The following is an 18,826-nucleotide window of genomic DNA, read 5'->3' on the forward strand; positions in this document are numbered from 1 at the left end:
AGAATTTAACTGCAATGTAAGTTTTTCCTCCTGCATTGATTAAACACAGTAATTCGTTAGTTTTACCTAGCCTCAATATTTTCTTAAGACGAAGTACCGTAGTAATAAATTGTTACTAATCCATATTAGTGATATATTCATAGTTACGTTAATATAGACTTACTTATAAAAACAAGTTTTCCTTTCACGATAGTACCAAAGTATCACAAGATCTGAATAATTTTGTAATCTAGAGAAGCCTACCTTGCCTGATACTAATTTTAGAAGTATGTTGGATCTACCCTTTGCTAGAGCCAAAGAACAGCAGTTTATGAATCCCCGCCTGTCTGTGCCGTTGTAGGCAAAAATACCGGATTCTCAGCACCTCTGTGGGTGCTCTAGTAAACTCATAAGCTCGTGGTTATATGCAATGGTCCAAAATAAAAAAGAAAAAGCTTTCAAAATCTAAATACTTAAAAAAATAAATAACCTCCTCCTTTTGGGGAAGTCCGTTAAAAAAAACATAATTGCTTTCAAATAACATTTATTGAAGATGAAATAAATTATAGTGGGATATTAACATAAAAAAATAATTCTTCCTCCTTAGCTACTTTTAGAAGCTTCTAGGTTATGATTTTAGAAGCTATGACTACGAACGTAGTTAACAAAGCTATTCCAGGTTGCATGATTGAGGGTGCACCGTTCATGACTCGGTTAATCCATGGGATGTACGTGGACACCTTAGTGTAAACCTCAGGAAAAGCTCTAACAGAACAGTCTTGGGTCTTGACAGCAATGCCCGTAAGGCTATCATGGCAGACCAAGGGGTTGCCAATATCGCCCTGGAACAATAAAACAGTCATTCATTAGTATTTAATTTCCTGATAATAATGTTGTGTTGTAGTAAGTCGCTGCTTGCTTTCGGAAGAATCTGAAAGACATGTGGACTCTGTGATGGTACCATGTCAAATGCACTTTTACAGATGCCGATATGATATAATTCATCTTATCAACTTTATATCTTCAATTTTATTGCTTGCAACTAATGCTATATTTGATTAGTAATATCTATCAATATCTATAAGGTTTTGATACCATTATTATTAAAACTATTGCTAGATTAATATATTTTACGTACAGTGCACCCAACTGCTACTGTTTTATCGGCGTACGCGCAGATTACACCGGGGAATATAACAACTTGCGGAGCAAGAGCACCGTACGCAATCGCACAAGCAAGCCAATCAAAAATTGTATGGATTGAGTATATTAATTCCGCACTTTCCTGAAACAAAAAAAATATATAAAGAATATACAATTCAAAGTACATAGCAATATGTAATATAACTAATAGCTGTTGATATTAATGTGAGTTATGTGTTAAATACATAAATTAATGATGCTTTATAACCATAATCCATTTACAGATGTTCAGCTGGTAGCTGGTGTCCATCTATCTACAGTTACATAAAGCAAGCAGTCTGGTAGAACTGCATCGGCTATTAGCTTTCTTGGTCTACCTGTATGATAACTTACAGTGGCTGATGAGTTTCGACTTCCCCAACCCGATAGAGTACAGACTCCGTATTCTTGAGGACTAACTTCTCTTTCAGATAGAGGAACTGGTTTCACCACGTTGTTTGGGAATGGAACGGTAAGCTGAAACAGATGTTCATATTTATTATTGAGATCCAAGATTCAAGGATGTAAAATGTATTTTGCCAATTCATATTATACACTTTAATCAGATAGCTTAGCCTGTGGTTATGTAACCGCTGTCCGTTATCCATAGCCAAATCGTAGAAACGTGAATCATGAATAAGGAAACATTGGTATGAAATCTAGCCTGACAATACACTAGCAAACAGATTACTCACGGTTATAACAGCGATATCATCAGCAAACGGTCGGCTTGTCAAGTATGAGGGGTGAACTGTGATGTTTGCGATACTCCGAACGTGATCTTCAGATGTGTCGTTAGTAAGCAACACTGAACCAGCGAACACACGGAATTCAGCCACGTTGATAGGTGTGAATGCCCTGAAAAAACGTAAATATATTAAAGCATGTGAATGGAATTCTTATAAGTGATTTTCAAGCAGTGCTTAGTAAATGCTGGACCCAGTTAAGACTGGAAGCTGACCCCAACATGATTTAGGAAGAGGGTAGGCTGAGTGAGAGATTGAGATTGCGTTATAGTTCTATTTGCTACTGGTTACGATTCTAAGGGCTGATTTTTCAATCATCAGTTAACTTCTATCTGAGGAATAAATATGGCGGTTTGACATATTTTCCATACTAATGCTGTCAAAACGTTAAAAATATTCCTCAGATAGAAGTTATCTGGCGATTGAAAAATCAGCCCTAACACGATTATCCATTCAGAGGTGACACAAGATAACGAATTTCCTTTAAACCATGTTTAAATATTTACCCATTGTTATAATTGAAGGTGCACGATGCAGCTGTCAATGCATGCTGGTATGAGATCAGAGCCCCTCCACATCTGTGTCCTCGTCTATAATCTTGTATTTTGCTTAATTCTTGCAGTGAAATCTGAAATAATTTAATGTTATTGAAGCGAATTGTGAGAAAGAAATACAAACAATTATCATCCTCTTTACCCACGACGGAACGGAGCAGGTATATGCGTTTAGGGTGAGAGATGTGCGTTTATGTGTGCGTTTCTGGAAATTAATGTCCCCACCTATCTTCTTAACTATTGTTCTGATTTTGATGCGGCTTTCAATACCGTATTTCTGTGCGATGAGTTCATGTTCTTAGACAGGTGTAATGGCTGTAACTCACTAGGGAGCGCCACAATACTAGCGCAAAACAGCAAAGTAATATAGCAATAACGGGTTTGTGTTCGATGAGTTCATGTTTTTAGATAGCCATGGCGGCTATAACTCACTAGGGGGCGACACAATATTAGTGCAAAGCAATGTAGAAATATAATCAAAAGACCGATTACAATTCTGTTCTCATCAGCAATGTCTACATACTTAACGCATGTTCTCAAATAATAAAAATTACGTCTGCAACTCACTAGAGGGCGTTACAATATTAGTGGAAAATAATATTGCAATGAAATTTTGTACTTATTCTATTTACTTACATTCAATAAAATCTGTACATTATATTTTAAAATAAACAAAATCTATATTTACATAAAAAATATAACTTAAAACTTTATTTACACAGATATTTACAATACATATTTACAATAAAAATCAAAAACTATCCTAGCAAAACAAACAACTAAAAAGCGTCAAAAAATTCGTCCCCATCGCTGTCAACTGGGAGCGTGCCCAAGAGGCTGGCAGCATTACCTCGTTGGATCGCCATGCTGATTCTTTGTCCGAGGTAATAGCCAGCCTTCTGGTCACGAGAAGCGTCAACCAGCCGCCTTGATAGATCTTTAAATAGAATGTGGGCATTCGGACCCCACGACCCGAGGGTTTCAACCCCAAACGGTTCGAAAATATAGTTTCCGACAAGGCCACTATATTTCCGCCGCTTGAGGTTCTCCGCAGCCGCAGCGGCAGCAGCAGCACAGCACGCAGAACTTGGAAGGTGTGATGGCGCAAGAGTATCGACACAGGTTGCGTCCCATACTAAAGGCCTACCCATCTTCCAAGGGAATAACGACATGCCGTCTGGTCTCTTACCGTCGTCGCGTGCCAGGCCGTTTGGTTCTAATACAGCTGGTACCCCGACGGCAACAAGAGCCCGACGTATAATGTCATTGATGTTTGCATGCCGGGCAATACGGCCCGCACTGCGGCTGCACGACAGGCCGTGGTGTCCGAGGCTGGTGACAGCCTCACCACAGTGGCAGCGATGAGGGGAGCAGCACGGTGCTCCTATACGTAAGCAAGTAGCGAGGCGGAAAGTTGTATCGTCAAACATGGTGCCAATATTTGACGACGGTAGTGCCTGAAGCCAAAGCCCCGACTCCCATCTACCCACAGCCAGTAGGCGCGCTCGCTCAGCAGGAGTAATTGCCGTTTCTATCAAACTATTCCGGGTTACTCTGCAGAGCGGCTCATCCCACTGTCTTTGGGAAGACGGGTTGCTGGGTAAATTTTCATTCAGGCAAGTAATTTTCCATGCATCCATAGCCTCGGCTAAATACGGCACCTCGAAATCAGCCAGTGTTGGAGTAAGAATATTCCTGGTTAATTTCTCAGTGCCGTGAACCGAGGATATGAATGCCGGTAAACTAATACTGGTAATTTTGCGGTATACTTAAAATAATAATATTGCAATAATATTATAACGAATTGTCCGATTTCAATGCGGTTTTCAGCGATGGGTTCGTAGTTGCATGGTTTAAGATAAGTCTTACGATAATATTAGTGTGAAACGATTATATTGCAATATTATTAAAACTAAAACGAATAATAAAAAATATTATTATTACATCTAAGTATATCTTCGAGAAACAAACACGTTCGGAAAAGCTGTAAACATCGATATTCATTGTTTAAGTAGTTAAGTATATCTATTACCGATTTCTCGAGATATCAACTCTTTAAGAGAGTATTTTTTCGTCTATTATAATATGTAGTTACATAATAATTTGGTTAAGTCGCGGTTTTTGAGTTATTTTATTATTTTTCAATAAGATTTTTACCGTCGTGAGATTTTTTAAAATTATTAATTTTGCTTATTGAATAATTATTAAGTATTTCAATTATCAATACATATTCGTTATATCGATGCCGATCAATTCACTTTACCTCCTAAAGTAAAAACTTACCATATATTTGAACTCGCCCTCTGGTGAAACAAATCCACCTACGATTCGGTTTGAATCAACGGCATTTGAAGAGACTGCAACTATCACTGAAAATAACATTTGTTGTAAATATATCTTTCGTTATTATGGCCATAAAATAATGTGTATATTTATTACGTTTAAACATTGAAAAGGTTAAAAAGGTTATGGAAAAATCCAGCAGTAAAAGTTCACTAAATTCATAAAGTTGTTAAATCACATGGCGACAACCTCATAAGTCGAGAACTTCATTTGTTTCTCTTTCTCAGCTTTCAAGAGGTTCTCGTCATGCGGAACGGCGACATCGACCATCATCGCGCGGCGCGCTAGTTGATCTATCACCATTAGAGGTATATCAGGCTTATTGGCTACAATAGTTCTAGGTCAGTGATGAAAGATCAATACCAATACAACGTGACATGGTTATTTTCGAGAATTTACTATTATTATCATATAAGTACTTACCACTGAGTGCAATTGCATATACAATCAGAAAGGAACCCATTTCTTGACCACAATCACCAACTTAACTAGATAACCAAAAAAAAAAATTTACTATCGCACATTGCAATATTTGATAAAATTATGTTCTTTTTCTTCGTATTGTTATTATATATACAAATTTTAATCTTATCTGACAAAAAAGGGATAATGATATATTCTTAGTAGATAAAAAAGGTAAAGTCCCAATATTTTAACTGCAATTAAAGTTTATCCTCCTGTATTGATTAGAAACAGTAATTCGTAAGTTTTGACCTAGCCTCAATATTTTCTTAAGACGAAGTTCTAAATACCAGCATAATAAATTGTTACAAATCCATATTAGCGACATACTTATTCATAGTTAAGTTAATATAGACTTAAATATAAAAACATGTTTTCCTTTCACAATAGTACCTACCAAAGAATCACAAGATGTGAATTATTTTATTTATTTATTTATTCGACTTACACGGCTTTAACAGCCAATTACATAAATCGTAAACTTAAATTTAAATTGAAAGTTCAAAGCTTAAAAATACAGTTAACTAAACTATTAAATAAGATTAAAAAAAAAACAAAATGAAAATAAAATAAAAACACGTTAGTAACAAATAACAAAATTAGAAATTGTTTTCACAAAACTTTAAGCATACTCCCATTAAATGGACTTTATCTTCCAATATATCGCAGTCCGGGTTGGCTTCAACGAGTTTGTTGGTCGTATTCAACACGCGCGGTACGGGAGCCGCGGCGCGGGCTGCGGTTCGACACGGAGGCACGTCTAACAAACGATACCTCTGCGGCGGAGATAATTATTCGGCGTGTATAGTCGAATCAGCTCATTCAGGATATCAGGTGCTTCTGTCAAACCTTCACAAATGAGCATAGTTTCTATCTGGTCACACTCCCGCCTTACCGCCAACATGTTATACCCCAAACATCCCAAAAGGAACTTGGTTGGGTAAAGATAAGGATAGTATCCGAATGTTGTCTTGTAGAGAAACCGCAAAAATGCTTTTTGCACTTTTTCTAAAAGAAGTACATACTTGGCTTCATGCGGATTCCATACAGAAGAAATGGCTTCTAATTTAGTTCGTACTAGTGCACTGTACATAAGCTTTACGACGTGTTTACTGTTAAATTCACGGGCAATGCGGAATACAAACCCTAACCTTTTAAAAGATTCCTTGGCAACCGTTGAAATATGGTCATGAAAAGGTAGCTTCAGGTCAAATGTGACACCCAAGTCTTTCATGTTTTTCGATCTTATTATCTTAGTACCATTTATTGTACCTATAGTCAAAATATGTAACTTGGATGTCGCGTTCGACCAAAAGTCACAACACAGCAATTAGACAAATTGAATTCCATTTTATTCTGATATTTAGATCATGTATGTATGTATGTATCGTATATGGCATTTATATCGCTTTGCATGGCTTCACAGTCCGAAAGAGAGTCAACCGCACCGTAAAGCTTAAGGTCGTCCGCGTAAAGGCGACTTTCTGCGAATTTTGGGACAGATGGTAAGTCATTGACCATGATTAGGAAAATAAGAGGCCAAAGTATTGACCCTTGACCTACACCGGAACGCGTATGGTAGAGCTGGGAATCGTTGACACCAAGCCTTACAAATTGCTGACGGTCCCGGAGATAGTCGGCTAGAAATCGGAGTAGATTAGGACAGAACCCAATGGCACTAAGTTTTGAAAGCAAGATGGCATTATTGACTTTGTCAAAGGCTTTACGAAAATCAAAATAAAGCACGTCTACCTGGCGTTTTCTATCAAGATGTTTTGATTTGTTCTCAATAACTGTCTGTTGGTATTAACAGACCTCTTGCATCTAAAACCGTGTTGATTGTTTTCTAATAAAGAGACGCCTACCTTGCCTGATACTAATTTTAGAAGTTTGTTGGATCTGCCCTTTGCTAGAGCCAAAGAACAGCAGTTTATTAATCCCCGCTTATCAGCTGTCCGTGCCTTGGTAGGCAAAAATACCGGAATCTCAACACCACTGTGGGTGCTCTACTAAACTCATAAGCTCGTGGTTATATTCAATGGTCCAAGACAAAAAAAAACTTTTCAAAATCTAAATACTTACGAAAAAAGTCACGTTTATTCTGTTGTCAATTTATCGATGTACGTATTTGAACCTACTTTAATAAAAGCCTCGTCAATAGGAATAATATAAGCCCAAACACGATTTAGTTAACATATTCAGTTGTCGAGTTCCCTCGACCTTCTCTGGCTTCCATCATCAGGTCAGCGCCAAACCCCCACTGTTGAAAAGTGCTATCAGGTATATACCCGAGTGTCAAGTTTTTTACTCTATGTATGGCTACAACTTTCGATAGTTGCCCTCGATTTCTCAGGGTTTCTATCATTAGATCCTTTCCTGATGAATATGGGACCACTTCGGAAGTAACCATATCAAACAATAAAAATCCAAAAAAAAAATATACGGTCGAATTAAGAACCTCCTACTTCTGAGGAAGTCCTTTAAAAAAAAACATAATTACTTTCAAATAACATTTATTGAAGATGAAATAAATTATAAATTATATTAGTGAGATATTAACATTAAAAAATAATTATTCCTCCTTAGCTACTTTAAGAAGCTTCTAGGTTATGATTTTAGAAGCTATGACTACAAACGCAGTTAACAAAGCTATTCCAGGTTGCACGATTGAGGGTGCACCGTTCATGACTCGATTAATCCATGGGATGTACATGGCCACCTTAGTGTAAACCTCAGTAAATTCTATCCTAGAACAGTTTAGGGTCTTGACAGCAATGCCCGTAAGGCTATCATGGCAGACCAAGGGGTTGCCAATATCGCCCTGGAACAATAAAACAGTCATTCATTAGTATCTAATTTCCAGATAATAATGCTGTGTTGTAGTAAGTCGCTGCTTGCTCTGGAAATAATCTGAAAGACATGTGGACTTTGTGAAGGTACCATGTCAAATGAACTTTTACTGATGCAGATAAGATCCATGTTATCAACTTTTTATCTTCAATTTTATTGCTTGCAATCGATTGACAGACCTCGGGACTATAGAGTCCCGGATTTTTGGGAGGTGAACGCGGGGCCAAAGCCAACACGCTGAAGCCCTTTTGAGACTACTTTAATGAAATGGTGACACAAAACCGACGATTATCGATCACTATAGAAATGTACCCAAGGACAATCGCCGGTTCTGTGCTAAACTATTACTAACTATGGATGAAAACTACTTGGGCTATTGTGATGGGATGCTAATGGGCTGGGAATGGGGAAACTATTAATACTATTGCTATATTATTATATTTTACGTACAGTGCACCCAACTGCTATTGATTTATCGGGGTACGCGCAGATCATACTGGGTAGTAGAACGAGTTGGTAAGGCGGAGGAAGAGTATTGAACGCACGCTCACAATCATGCCAATCAAGAATTGATTGGATTGAGTATACTAATTCCGCACTTTCCTGAAACAAAAAAAAATATATACATACAATTCAAAGTACATAACAATAAGTAATATAACGAATAGCTGATGATATTAATGTGAGTTATGTGTTAAATACATAAATTAATGATGCTTTATAACCATAATCCATTTACAGATGTTCAGCTGGTAGCTGGTGTCCATCTATCTACAGTTACATAAAGCAAGCAGTCTGGTAGAACTGCATCGGCTATTAGCTTTCTTGGTCTATACTTACAGTGGCTGATGAGTTTCGACTTCCCCAACCCGATAGTTCGCAGACTCCGAATTCTTCAGGACTAACTTCTCTTTCAGATAAAGGGACTGGTTTCACCACGTTGTTGGGGAATGGAACGGTGAGCTGAAAGAGATATTCATATTTAATATTCAGATGCAAGATTCAAGGATCTAAAACGTATTTTATTTTGTCGATTCATTTACATTTAAATCAGTTAGCTTAGCCTGTGGTTATGTAACCTCTGTCTGTTATTCATAGTTATCGTTATCCATAGGAAGCAAGCCAAACAATATACTAGCAAACCGATTACTCACGGTTATAACAGCGATATCATCAGCAAACGGTTGGCTTGTCAAGTATGAGGGGTGAACTCTGATGTTTGAGATACTCCGAACGTGATCTTCAGATGCGTCGTTAGTAAGCAACACTGAACCAGCGAACACACGGAATTCAGCCACGTTAATAGGTGTGAGCGCACTGAAAAACATCAACAGATTAAAGCATGTAAAAAAGAATTCGCAAATTATATTCAAGCAGTGCGTAGCAAATGCTGAATCTAGTTAAGACTAGAAACTGATCCTGACATAGTTTGGGAAAAGGCTAAGCTGTATGAGGGTTTGCGTTATTGTTTCTAGCGCGATTCTCCTTTCTGTGATATATGAAAGCCAATTTCTTTAGAACCATATTCGCGTATTTACCCATTGTTATAATTGAAGGTGCACGATGCAGCTGTCAGTGCATGCTGGTATGAGATCAGAGCCCCTCCACATCTGTGTCCTCGTCTATAATCTTGTATTTTGCTTAATTCTTGCAGTGAAATCTGAAATAATTTAATGTTATTGAAGCGAATTGTGAGAGAAAAATACAAACAATTATCCTCTTTTTTTAATAATCATTAAGCATTTCAATTATAAATACATTTTCGTTATATCGATGCCAATCAATTCACTTTACCTCCTAAAGTAAACTTACCATATATTTGAACACGCCCTCTGGTGAAACAAATCCACCTACGATTCGGTTTGAATCAACGGCATTTGAAGAGACTGCCACAATCACTGAAAATAATATTTGTTGTAGATATATGTATTTGTCGTTATTATGGCCATAAAATAATGTGTATATTTATTACGTTTAAGGGCCCGTTCAAACAGACCAGCTCGGAGAGCATCGACGCGCATTTTTCTATGTATGCAAATTGTGTCAAACGTCAAGAAAAAATACGCGATCGGAGCCGGTCGGCTCCCCTTTTTATTTCACACCGAGCGCCTTTGAGCATTCTTAGTGACACAAGCAGTGCACATCCAAAAATAAACCTTACTACAAGTACCAAGTACTCGATTTTCAACGTGTTAAGGATTTGCTCTTCTCTCCGACACAGTTTAAATCTTTACCGTGTCTCCGAGCCGGTCTGTCTGAACGTACCCCAAACATTAAAAAGGTTATGGAAGAATCTAGCAGTAAAAATTCACTTATTTCATAAAGTTGTTCAATCACATGGCGACACCCTCGTAAGTTGAGACCTTCATCTGCTACTCTTTCTCAGCTTTCACGAGGTTCTCGTCTTGCGAACGGTGACATCGACTACGATCGCGCGCCACGTCAGTCGATCGATCACCACTAGGAATATCAGGCTTATTAGCTAGCCCTAGGTACCGATACCAAATACAACGTGACATGGTTATTTTCGAGAATTTACTATTATTATCATGTATAGGTACTTACCACTGAGTGCAATTGCAAATAAAATCAGAAAATACCCCATTTCTTGACCACAATCAACAACTTAACTAGATAACCAAAAAAAAATATAAAAAGAAAAAATATATATTTTTAACTATCACACATTGCAATATTTGATTAAATTATGTTCTTTTTCTTCGTATTGTCATTATATATACAATTTTAATCTTATCTGACAAAAAAGGGATAATGATATATTTTAAGCAGATAAAAAAGGTAAAGTCCCTATATTTTAACTGCAATAAAAGTTTTTTCTCCTGCATTGATTAGAAACAGTAATTCGTTAGTTTTGCTTAGCGTCTTAAGTGTATCAATATACACTTAAGACGAAGTACGTCATTATAAATTGTTAAAAAAACATAATTAGCGATTCTCGTCCAGCTATGTTGAAATAGACTTTATTATGGTAAAACAAGCTTTTAATGCTCTATTTCTTATTCTTATTAGAGCCTATTTGGGTTCTCTAACCATCTCATTTTGTTACCGCTATTGTATCGTCCCATTGCTGGGCTGCGGCCTCCTCTCACGCGGAGAAGGATTGAACGTTAATCACCACGCTTGCCCAATGCGGGTTGGTGATTTAACCATTATCTCCTGGTAAAACTCAATACGGTTTTGGTTCTAGATAAATCGATGTATGAACTTTAATGGAATTAACTTGCTGCTCTGATGACGCAGCAAAAGATAACTATTTGCGGCATTAACAAATAAAGTAGGTATACCTACATACATACTCAGATGCATCCGGCAGACTGGAAGCCGACCCCAACATAGTTGGGAAAATGCTCGGGAGATGATGACGATATCCTTGGACTGTATAGTTTATTATAGACAGAAAGGAATATTATAGGATACTTGTACTCTCACAAAGTTCATTTACCAACCAATCAACTTACTGATATGGACTCATTTCTGTTTACTTACTCAAAAGTCAATAGATTTTCTATTGTTTCTAATCTTCAATGTCTACTCTGTTTAGGGGAAACACCTAGGAACTAATCAAATATTTTGTACAAGCATTTTCCCTATTGGTCTGGTTGTTCTGATAACAAGAATACAGCTAACAATAATATTGCACATAATCGAAATCTAAATAATGATAAAAAGATAACTTAATTGCCATTGTCTTAAGATAGCGTGGTTGACGGTGCTTGTAGACCGTGATAAAAATACCGTCACCAAGAATGAAATTAGCTCAAATACGTAGTATTTGCTATCTATCGATGTGGATGTCCGTTGATTTTCTGTCGTCTCCATCGTCAGTTAAGGTACCCGACGTTGTCTCTAATAAATACTAATATCGAGTTTTCGTCCGATGTGTGCCTATAATTTTCAAGTGTTGCCCTCAGGGATTTCATCATTAAATCCTGACCTCCGGGGCTGCGGGTTGTTCGAAAGAGGTACCGCGGCCCTAGCACATAAGAAGGCCTACGACGGAACACGACGGCTTTTAGTCAGTAAGAGTCTGACACTCCCTCACCGCTGCTAACCCACAGCGGGAGGGGTCATTTGATGATTTTTTACGTCGTTAAAAAAAATAATAAATAAAAAATCCTGACCTGGTGAAAAAGGAACTGACAGTATACTTTTTATTGAAAGAATTTTCCAAATCGGTCTAGTCGTCTTAGTAAAATTGAGTAGCAAAGACAAAAAGATAAATTACCGAAACCTCCTCCTTTTTGGGAAGTTGGTTGATGACCAGTAATGCTGGACTGACAGTTTTCAGTAAGCTTAGGTAACTGTAGAGAGTAAAGTGAAACGATTTAATATATTTATTACCTATTTATTTGCCAAGAATATGATACACAGATACATGTTATATCACAACACGGATATAAGATATATGCAATTGTCACTTCATCAAATATGTTGCATAAATATTATAGGCATGGTTTTGATAAATTATGAGAGTTAGTAATGAAGTCAAAGAATAGGAACAGAAGACAAGTAGAACGACAGTTGACTGAAAGATCAGTTTCTAAATTGACTTTTACTATATTCCGTTAGGAACATAGTAAAAATCTTATCAGAATATTTAGATAAGTCCTGGTAGACTATACCGACCAACATACATAATAATGATTATAGGATCGTTTTGTTCCCATCTTAACTTATTCTGCAGTAAGCTTCGAGCATGTTGTATAAAAAATATAGTCTATAGAACTCACGAAGACCATAGTTGTAGATCAAAGAAGTTCAAAGAACAATGTCAGGTTTCGGCCCACCCAATCAACTTTTAAAACTAAATTCTCACGGGCACAAAGTTCTTTACTACAACAATTTAAATATAAAATACTAACTTCTTATAAAATATTTAATTGTTATCTAGAACTTTTCAAAAAAAAAATCATTTTAATAAGTAATTATTTTGTTTATCGAGTTCAGGTTTTTCGTTTTAGTAATTTGGAATAATTTGGTTTTGAGAAGTTCAATGCAAAAGTGGAAAATATAGAAAAGCTTCTGACATTAAACTACACAAAAAACTGTAAGAATTTTCACTGTACATGAAATATTTTTATTGAGCCTAAGTTACTATGGAAGTCTGACATTGTTCTTTAATCGATTTATAGATAGCTTCAAGGATTGCACAATATACTTAAAAATGTATAAAATAAAAGTAAATACCGATATTGTAACTATATCCGTACCACCAGGCATAAATATTAGACACAAAATAGTTGAAATTATAAGAAAGAAAACGAAATTGTTAACGTAATGTTAATGGAAGCGGTTAAAGTTTTTATTTTCTCATAAGGCATAGTGTATTTTGATCACTTTTCAGCATATTGCAGTGGCAGACAATGTTGTCTTCAAATAGCATTATTGGTCTACAAAAAAATTTCATTCGAACCAAAAGGTCGTTTCAACTAACATTACGTCAATAAAGAATAAAGTAATAGAGGAACACAAACAATTGACAACACACAGACTGAATTTTGGTATTTATTATTTTATAAACATTATATTATCTTATGACATTGATGTTACAATTTGAACGAGCGCGAATATCGCTAGCAGACCAACACCAGCTTGATAAGTACACGCTCCGCTTGTTTCGTCACTAACTCCGAAGACGGTTTCGTTCAACCAAGCAACGTGGCTGAACACTCTAGAGTATACGTCAGGGACTGCTGTCAATAATGGAGATGTGCAGTCCTTTGACAAGAAAAGAACGCCCTGCAGATAGTCGCCGCAAACCAATGGGTTTCCAAGGTCACCCTGAAAACGAATCAATGTATGAGTTTTGCGCTTAGTTTAAAAACTTCGGATACTATTATGAGAATCGTTTTGAAATTGTTGTTTGGTGTGAAAAAGGTAACCATTTTGAACATAAAATTAAATCATTATGCTACTCAATAGAACACAATTCAAAGATTACTCAAATAGATTATATCGCGTCTACTATCGAGTGATAGCAAAAAAGAGTGAGTTGCGAAAAAAGAGTAGTTATATTGAATAGATGAGTTTATTTTATAAGACATAATTAAAGGTGCTTACATGACATCCAGTACTGTTTGTTATCGGCATAGCACAGAGCATGTTGGGCTGCATTGCAATTGTAGTTCCCATTCCATAGTAGGCAGTAGCGCAATGCGAGCTTAAAGTCACTCGGCTTTGAATAAACATCAACTGGTAACTCGCCTAAAAACGTTTTTACTACATTAGGATGAAAGTTAATGAGCAACAAATTAGAATAAAAATAATTTGCCAAATTTCACCTATTAATGAGAAAATAATTATTTTTTATTATAGATATAGATTGTAACTTTACTGTGACTTACACTGGCTGACGCATTTTGGGCTCCCCAACCAGGAGTATGGCAAACTGCTAGATGTGTCACTGAGATGTCTTCAGTGGGAAGTCTCAGGACACTTACAGCAATGCTTGAGAACGGACTAACAGTCTGAAAGTAGAAATGAATTCAGTTATAATACAACAAATAAATGACTGGTATCAGGGGCGTAGCTACCGCCGTATCTGCCGTGTCAATTATACGGGGCCCCCGGGCCACGGGGCCCCAAAAGTGTGTAAAGAAAGAAAATAAAACTTTTTAATTTATTTTATTTTACAAATGCAAAATCAAATCCTAGTGTAGCCTAGTGGGTAAAGGACCAACCTCTCAAGTATGAGGGCGCAGGTTCGATCCCAGGTCAGACAAGTACCAATGCAACTTTTCTAAATTTGTATGTACTTTCTAAGTATATCTTAGACACCATGGACTGTGTTTCGGATGGCACGTTAAACTGTAGGTCCCGGCTGTCATTGAACATCCTTGGCAGTCGTTACGGGTAGTCAGAAGCCAGTAAGTCTGACACCATTCTAACCAAGGGGTATCGGGTTGCCCGGGTAACTGGGTTGAGGAGGTCAGATAGGCAGTCGCTTCTTGTAAAGCACTGGTACTCAGCTGAATCCGGTTAAACTGGAAGCCGACCCCAACATGATTGGGAAAAGGCTCGGAGGATGATGTTTTTTTTACAAATGTCGAAATTCTATAAAGCAATTCCAACAAATGATTAAATAAATCAGTTTGCCGAAAAAAAGGCAAGGAGAGTGAATATGATTTTTATTTGTGAAATGCTTTTAAATTATGTTATGATAAATCTAGACACACGGCAGTGTGTCCGCCAAGTTCGAGCAAAAAAAGCGACACACCGGCCGTGGGTTATATTACACGAACCATTTCGGGCCAAATTCGACCCCCTGTAACTCAAAATCTATTTTATTTACGCATATCAAATTTCTAGTATCTATTGAGACCCCCTCACTTATCTAAAATACAAAATTTCATTAATATACCTATTGTAGGTCTTGAGATATTGACGTCAGAAAATCGCTATTTTTACTATACACTCACTGACTGACTGATTCACTGACTCACTCATCAAAAACCTAGACCACTTCCAATGGTCGTATTGACTTGAAATTTGGCATAGAGGTAGGTCTTTATGTCAAGGTAAAGGGAAAAATCTGAAAATGGCCAAGTGGGAGTCGGTTTCAAAATAATGAAGGTGTTTTATACCCGGTGTAAATTTATACCCCTAAGGAACTAAAACGAACTAAATTTATCTATATTTATATAATATATCTTCGAATGGTTTGTATTTAGTTTAGTTAGAAGTAAAATAGTGTAGTTAGAAGTAAAATAAAAATCTGAAAACGGCCAAGTGTGAATCACTTTCGAAAATAACGAATGTGTAACTTTGATCCACGAACATAATATATGATAACATGTCATGTCAGTCAGTTGGTAAATCTAGTCCATTTAGTTAATCTAGTTCATTTCTTTGTAAGAAACATAGTGCATATTAGAAAATCTAAAAGATAGTATAAATGAGACATTCCTTTAACTAACTTCATCATAAGAAAAAAATAAAATAAACAACCTTACAAAAATAAATGAAATCCCACCCAAAACAAAAATGTGAAAGACTGCCAAGTTCGATAATATGGGAATGCTTCGCCTATAAAAGAAGTGAGATCTGAATAAGTACCAAGTTCCATACACATACCTCAGTTAAAAATAGTTACTTTTTAATGATGTTACTTGGCAAGTTTTAATAGAAAATTAAATACTTGATTCATTGCGTTTAGTAGGTTTATAACAAGGTGTATGAAAACTTTCCAAGTAACATCATTAAAAAGTAACTATTTTTAACTGAGGTATGTGTATGGAACTTGGTACTTATTCAGATCTCACTTCTTTTATAGGCGAAGCATTCCCATATTATCGAACTTGGCAGTCTTTCACATTTTTGTTTTGGGTGGGATATTTCTTTTCACAATATTTTTTTTATTTTCTGAAAAATCTTTACCCCCATATAAGGGCCTCCAAACAATTTTTTTATACGGGGCCCCGACAAGGCACGCTACGCCACTAACTGGTATATATACTACATATTTTCATTCGTCTGCACAAGTAATGTTACCTATTATGTAAATAGGAAACCAATAGAAAAACATACATTCCAAACAAACAAAAATTCTAATTTTTCCTCTTCATAATCTTTGTGTAGATAAGCCAAGAAAATATAGGTACTTACAGCAATAACAGCGATGTCGTTGTTAAAACGCTGACTCGGGACAAACTGAGGGTGGATTGTGAAGCTAGCTACATTCCGTACACGATACGAGTTATCATCATTGTTGAGCCTCGATGAGCCAGCAAATAACCGAAATTGTGACGCAACAATTAGCCTGAAAAGAAAACAGGTTGAATATAATTTTCCCGGAATACCTACTATGGTCTAATAATAATAATGAAACAAAAACCGGCCAAATGAAAATCTTACTCGCGCATAGATTACGTTTGTTAAAATACTTATTTTATAGAGAAATCCATGCAGTCTGAATTTTAACAATTAAGCTATCAGTAGATACTGCCCGGTGACAGACGGACGGCCAGCAAAGTATTAGTAATAACAATTTTACCCTTTGGGTACAGAACCCAAACATTGAAAATAAAAACACTTTACTTACTGATTATTGTTATGAAGGCATGAGGCAGCTGTCAAAGCATGACTTAACGTGATCAATGCTCCTCCACATCTATGTCCTCTCGTCAATAGATCCACTTCACTTCTGTTTTGCAAGGAAACCTGTAAAAATATATCAGCATACATCATTGCAGCAATAGGTTCCGCGCAGGAGCACGAAGTCATGTCTGTGAGTCACTTTCACAGAAAAACCGCTAAACATAATTGGTAATTAATGGTTTTATCAAATCGCCAATAGTACCAAAGTATATAGGATATGAATGACAATATAAAGAATGACTATCAAAAGTTATCCTATTAAAGAGGAAAACTGAAGATCCAAACCATGAGAGATGCCTACGTGCGTCTGACATCATCGATGATAAAAAGGAGAAACAAATAATTACTCATATATTTTTAAACAATTCACTCGCGTTCTGGGGAATTGCTTCCTGTACTGGACAAACTACAGCCTATGTGACTTGGCAATAGTCTAGCTTCCAAACAGTGAAATAATTTTTCGGAGCTTTTTAGGGTACATACAAGCAATAAAATGGCTCCTTCTTAACATTAGCAAGGACAAAGAAAGTAGTTGTATCAATGCTTACCATATATTTGAACTGATTTTCATTAGCAGCAGTTCCACCAATAATTCTGGATGCTGCTTCAACTGAATAACTTGCTCCTGTTGGTGATTTGTTTTTATTATTATTTTATATTTTAGTCACTATGTTGTAGAAAACTTAAATTATTTCAAGAAATTTTGCATTTGAACCTAATCCACTGCTGGGCACAGGTCTCCTCTCACACTGAGAAGGATTGAGCATTGATCACGGTCATCATCGGGTTGGTGATTTCAGACTATATAGTCCAGGTTTCCTCAAGATGTTTTCCTTCACCTTTTCATCAGCCATTGCTGTCCAAAATATACTTAGTTTTTTTATTTAGTAAATAAATACAAGCTGATAATTTTATTTCGATTCGCAGATATTCATTTATCTTATTGAAATGTTATTGTATTACAATACAGTAGTTCCGACCATCTTTTTTTTCTCGATCTTTACAAAATTCAATAATATTTTGAAATCTGCACCCAAATTAAATTAAATTAAATAATAAAATTACGAAATCTGACAAGTTTATCATTCGCTTAGTTTCGACACAGTTGCAATAATAAACATCAGTTGGTTGGACGAGAGCGCACATACCAAAGTACCTAATCAACTGAGCCAATTAATGATTGCAGAATTTTTGACGCAATAAAATAAATATCTAAGCTTACCATAAAAAGCAATCACACACAAAATCACAATCTTATTCATTTTAATTTCAGTTAATAATGTTCACATAAACTAACACAATGGTCCTTTCTTCGTGTTAATGGATAACTGGGTAATATACTATGAATGAGTTCAATATGTCTGTATAATCAATATATAGGAGTTGCAATCTTATCTCATCCACGCGGGTAATTTTTTATCGCAATCATTTTGAGGAAACTTATTACTAAAAATATAAATCAGATCCTTAATCGCGAGACTAACCTATCCAATACATCTTTTAGTTTAAATTATTTCAAGGGAGGTATTACATTTAGGGCTGATTTTTCAATCATCAGTTAACTTCTATCTGAGGAATAAATATGGCGGTTTG

The 18,826-nt window shown here is 36.3% G+C and overlaps 3 protein-coding genes across 3 annotated transcripts; all 3 read right to left on the bottom strand.

Moving 5' to 3' along the window:
* Positions 1-506: 506 nt before the first annotated feature.
* On the bottom strand, positions 507-5,380 carry LOC124631913 (trypsin 3A1-like). The gene is made up of 7 exons (XM_047166547.1): positions 5,228-5,380; positions 4,745-4,830; positions 2,414-2,535; positions 1,857-2,019; positions 1,516-1,638; positions 1,118-1,264; positions 507-821 (listed from the first exon to the last, which is right to left on the bottom strand). The coding sequence occupies exons 1-7, from the start codon at positions 5,265-5,267 to the stop codon at positions 603-605; spliced, it is 900 nt and encodes a 299-aa protein (XP_047022503.1). The 5' UTR covers positions 5,268-5,380; the 3' UTR covers positions 507-602.
* A 2,382-nt stretch (positions 5,381-7,762) lies between these two features.
* On the bottom strand, positions 7,763-10,844 carry LOC124631912 (serine protease 30-like). The gene is made up of 7 exons (XM_047166546.1): positions 10,682-10,844; positions 9,929-10,014; positions 9,655-9,776; positions 9,271-9,433; positions 8,957-9,079; positions 8,567-8,719; positions 7,763-8,087 (listed from the first exon to the last, which is right to left on the bottom strand). The coding sequence occupies exons 1-7, from the start codon at positions 10,719-10,721 to the stop codon at positions 7,869-7,871; spliced, it is 906 nt and encodes a 301-aa protein (XP_047022502.1). The 5' UTR covers positions 10,722-10,844; the 3' UTR covers positions 7,763-7,868.
* Positions 10,845-13,629: 2,785 nt separating this feature from the next.
* LOC124632105 (trypsin delta-like) lies at positions 13,630-18,599 on the bottom strand. The gene is made up of 7 exons (XM_047166774.1): positions 18,456-18,599; positions 17,782-17,858; positions 17,178-17,296; positions 16,742-16,895; positions 14,482-14,604; positions 14,198-14,341; positions 13,630-13,918 (listed from the first exon to the last, which is right to left on the bottom strand). Exons 1-7 carry the CDS (start codon positions 18,493-18,495, stop codon positions 13,670-13,672), a joined length of 906 nt encoding a protein of 301 aa, XP_047022730.1. The 5' UTR covers positions 18,496-18,599; the 3' UTR covers positions 13,630-13,669.
* Positions 18,600-18,826: the final 227 nt, after the last annotated feature.

The sequence above is a fragment of the Helicoverpa zea genome, chromosome 7 (genome assembly GCF_022581195.2).
Source record: "Helicoverpa zea isolate HzStark_Cry1AcR chromosome 7, ilHelZeax1.1, whole genome shotgun sequence".
NCBI lineage: Eukaryota > Metazoa > Arthropoda > Insecta > Lepidoptera > Noctuidae > Helicoverpa > Helicoverpa zea.

What these genes read in the sequence shown, in the direction of transcription:
- LOC124631913 (XM_047166547.1), bottom strand. Translation starts at nt 5,267, where the DNA reads ATGGGTTCCTTTCTGATTGTATATGCAATTGCACTCAGTG. An exon ending in ATATGCAATTGCACTCAGTG is followed by an intron (nt 4,831 to 5,227) that starts GTAAGTACTTAT and finishes TGTTATTTTCAG; the next exon opens with TGATAGTTGCAGTCTCTTCA. An exon ending in ACCTTCAATTATAACAATGG is followed by an intron (nt 2,020 to 2,413) that starts GTAAATATTTAA and finishes ACGTTTTTTCAG; the next exon opens with GGCATTCACACCTATCAACG.
- LOC124631912 (XM_047166546.1), bottom strand. Translation starts at nt 10,721, where the DNA reads ATGGGGTATTTTCTGATTTTATTTGCAATTGCACTCAGTG. An exon ending in GTCGAAACTCATCAGCCACT is followed by an intron (nt 8,720 to 8,956) that starts GTAAGTATAGAC and finishes TTTTTGTTTCAG; the next exon opens with GAAAGTGCGGAATTAGTATA. An exon ending in CAATAGCAGTTGGGTGCACT is followed by an intron (nt 8,088 to 8,566) that starts GTACGTAAAATA and finishes TTATTGTTCCAG; the next exon opens with GGCGATATTGGCAACCCCTT.
- LOC124632105 (XM_047166774.1), bottom strand. Translation starts at nt 18,495, where the DNA reads ATGAATAAGATTGTGATTTTGTGTGTGATTGCTTTTTATG. An exon ending in GTGTGTGATTGCTTTTTATG is followed by an intron (nt 17,859 to 18,455) that starts GTAAGCTTAGAT and finishes AATCACCAACAG; the next exon opens with GAGCAAGTTATTCAGTTGAA. An exon ending in AAAATCAGTTCAAATATATG is followed by an intron (nt 17,297 to 17,781) that starts GTAAGCATTGAT and finishes ATATTTTTACAG; the next exon opens with GTTTCCTTGCAAAACAGAAG.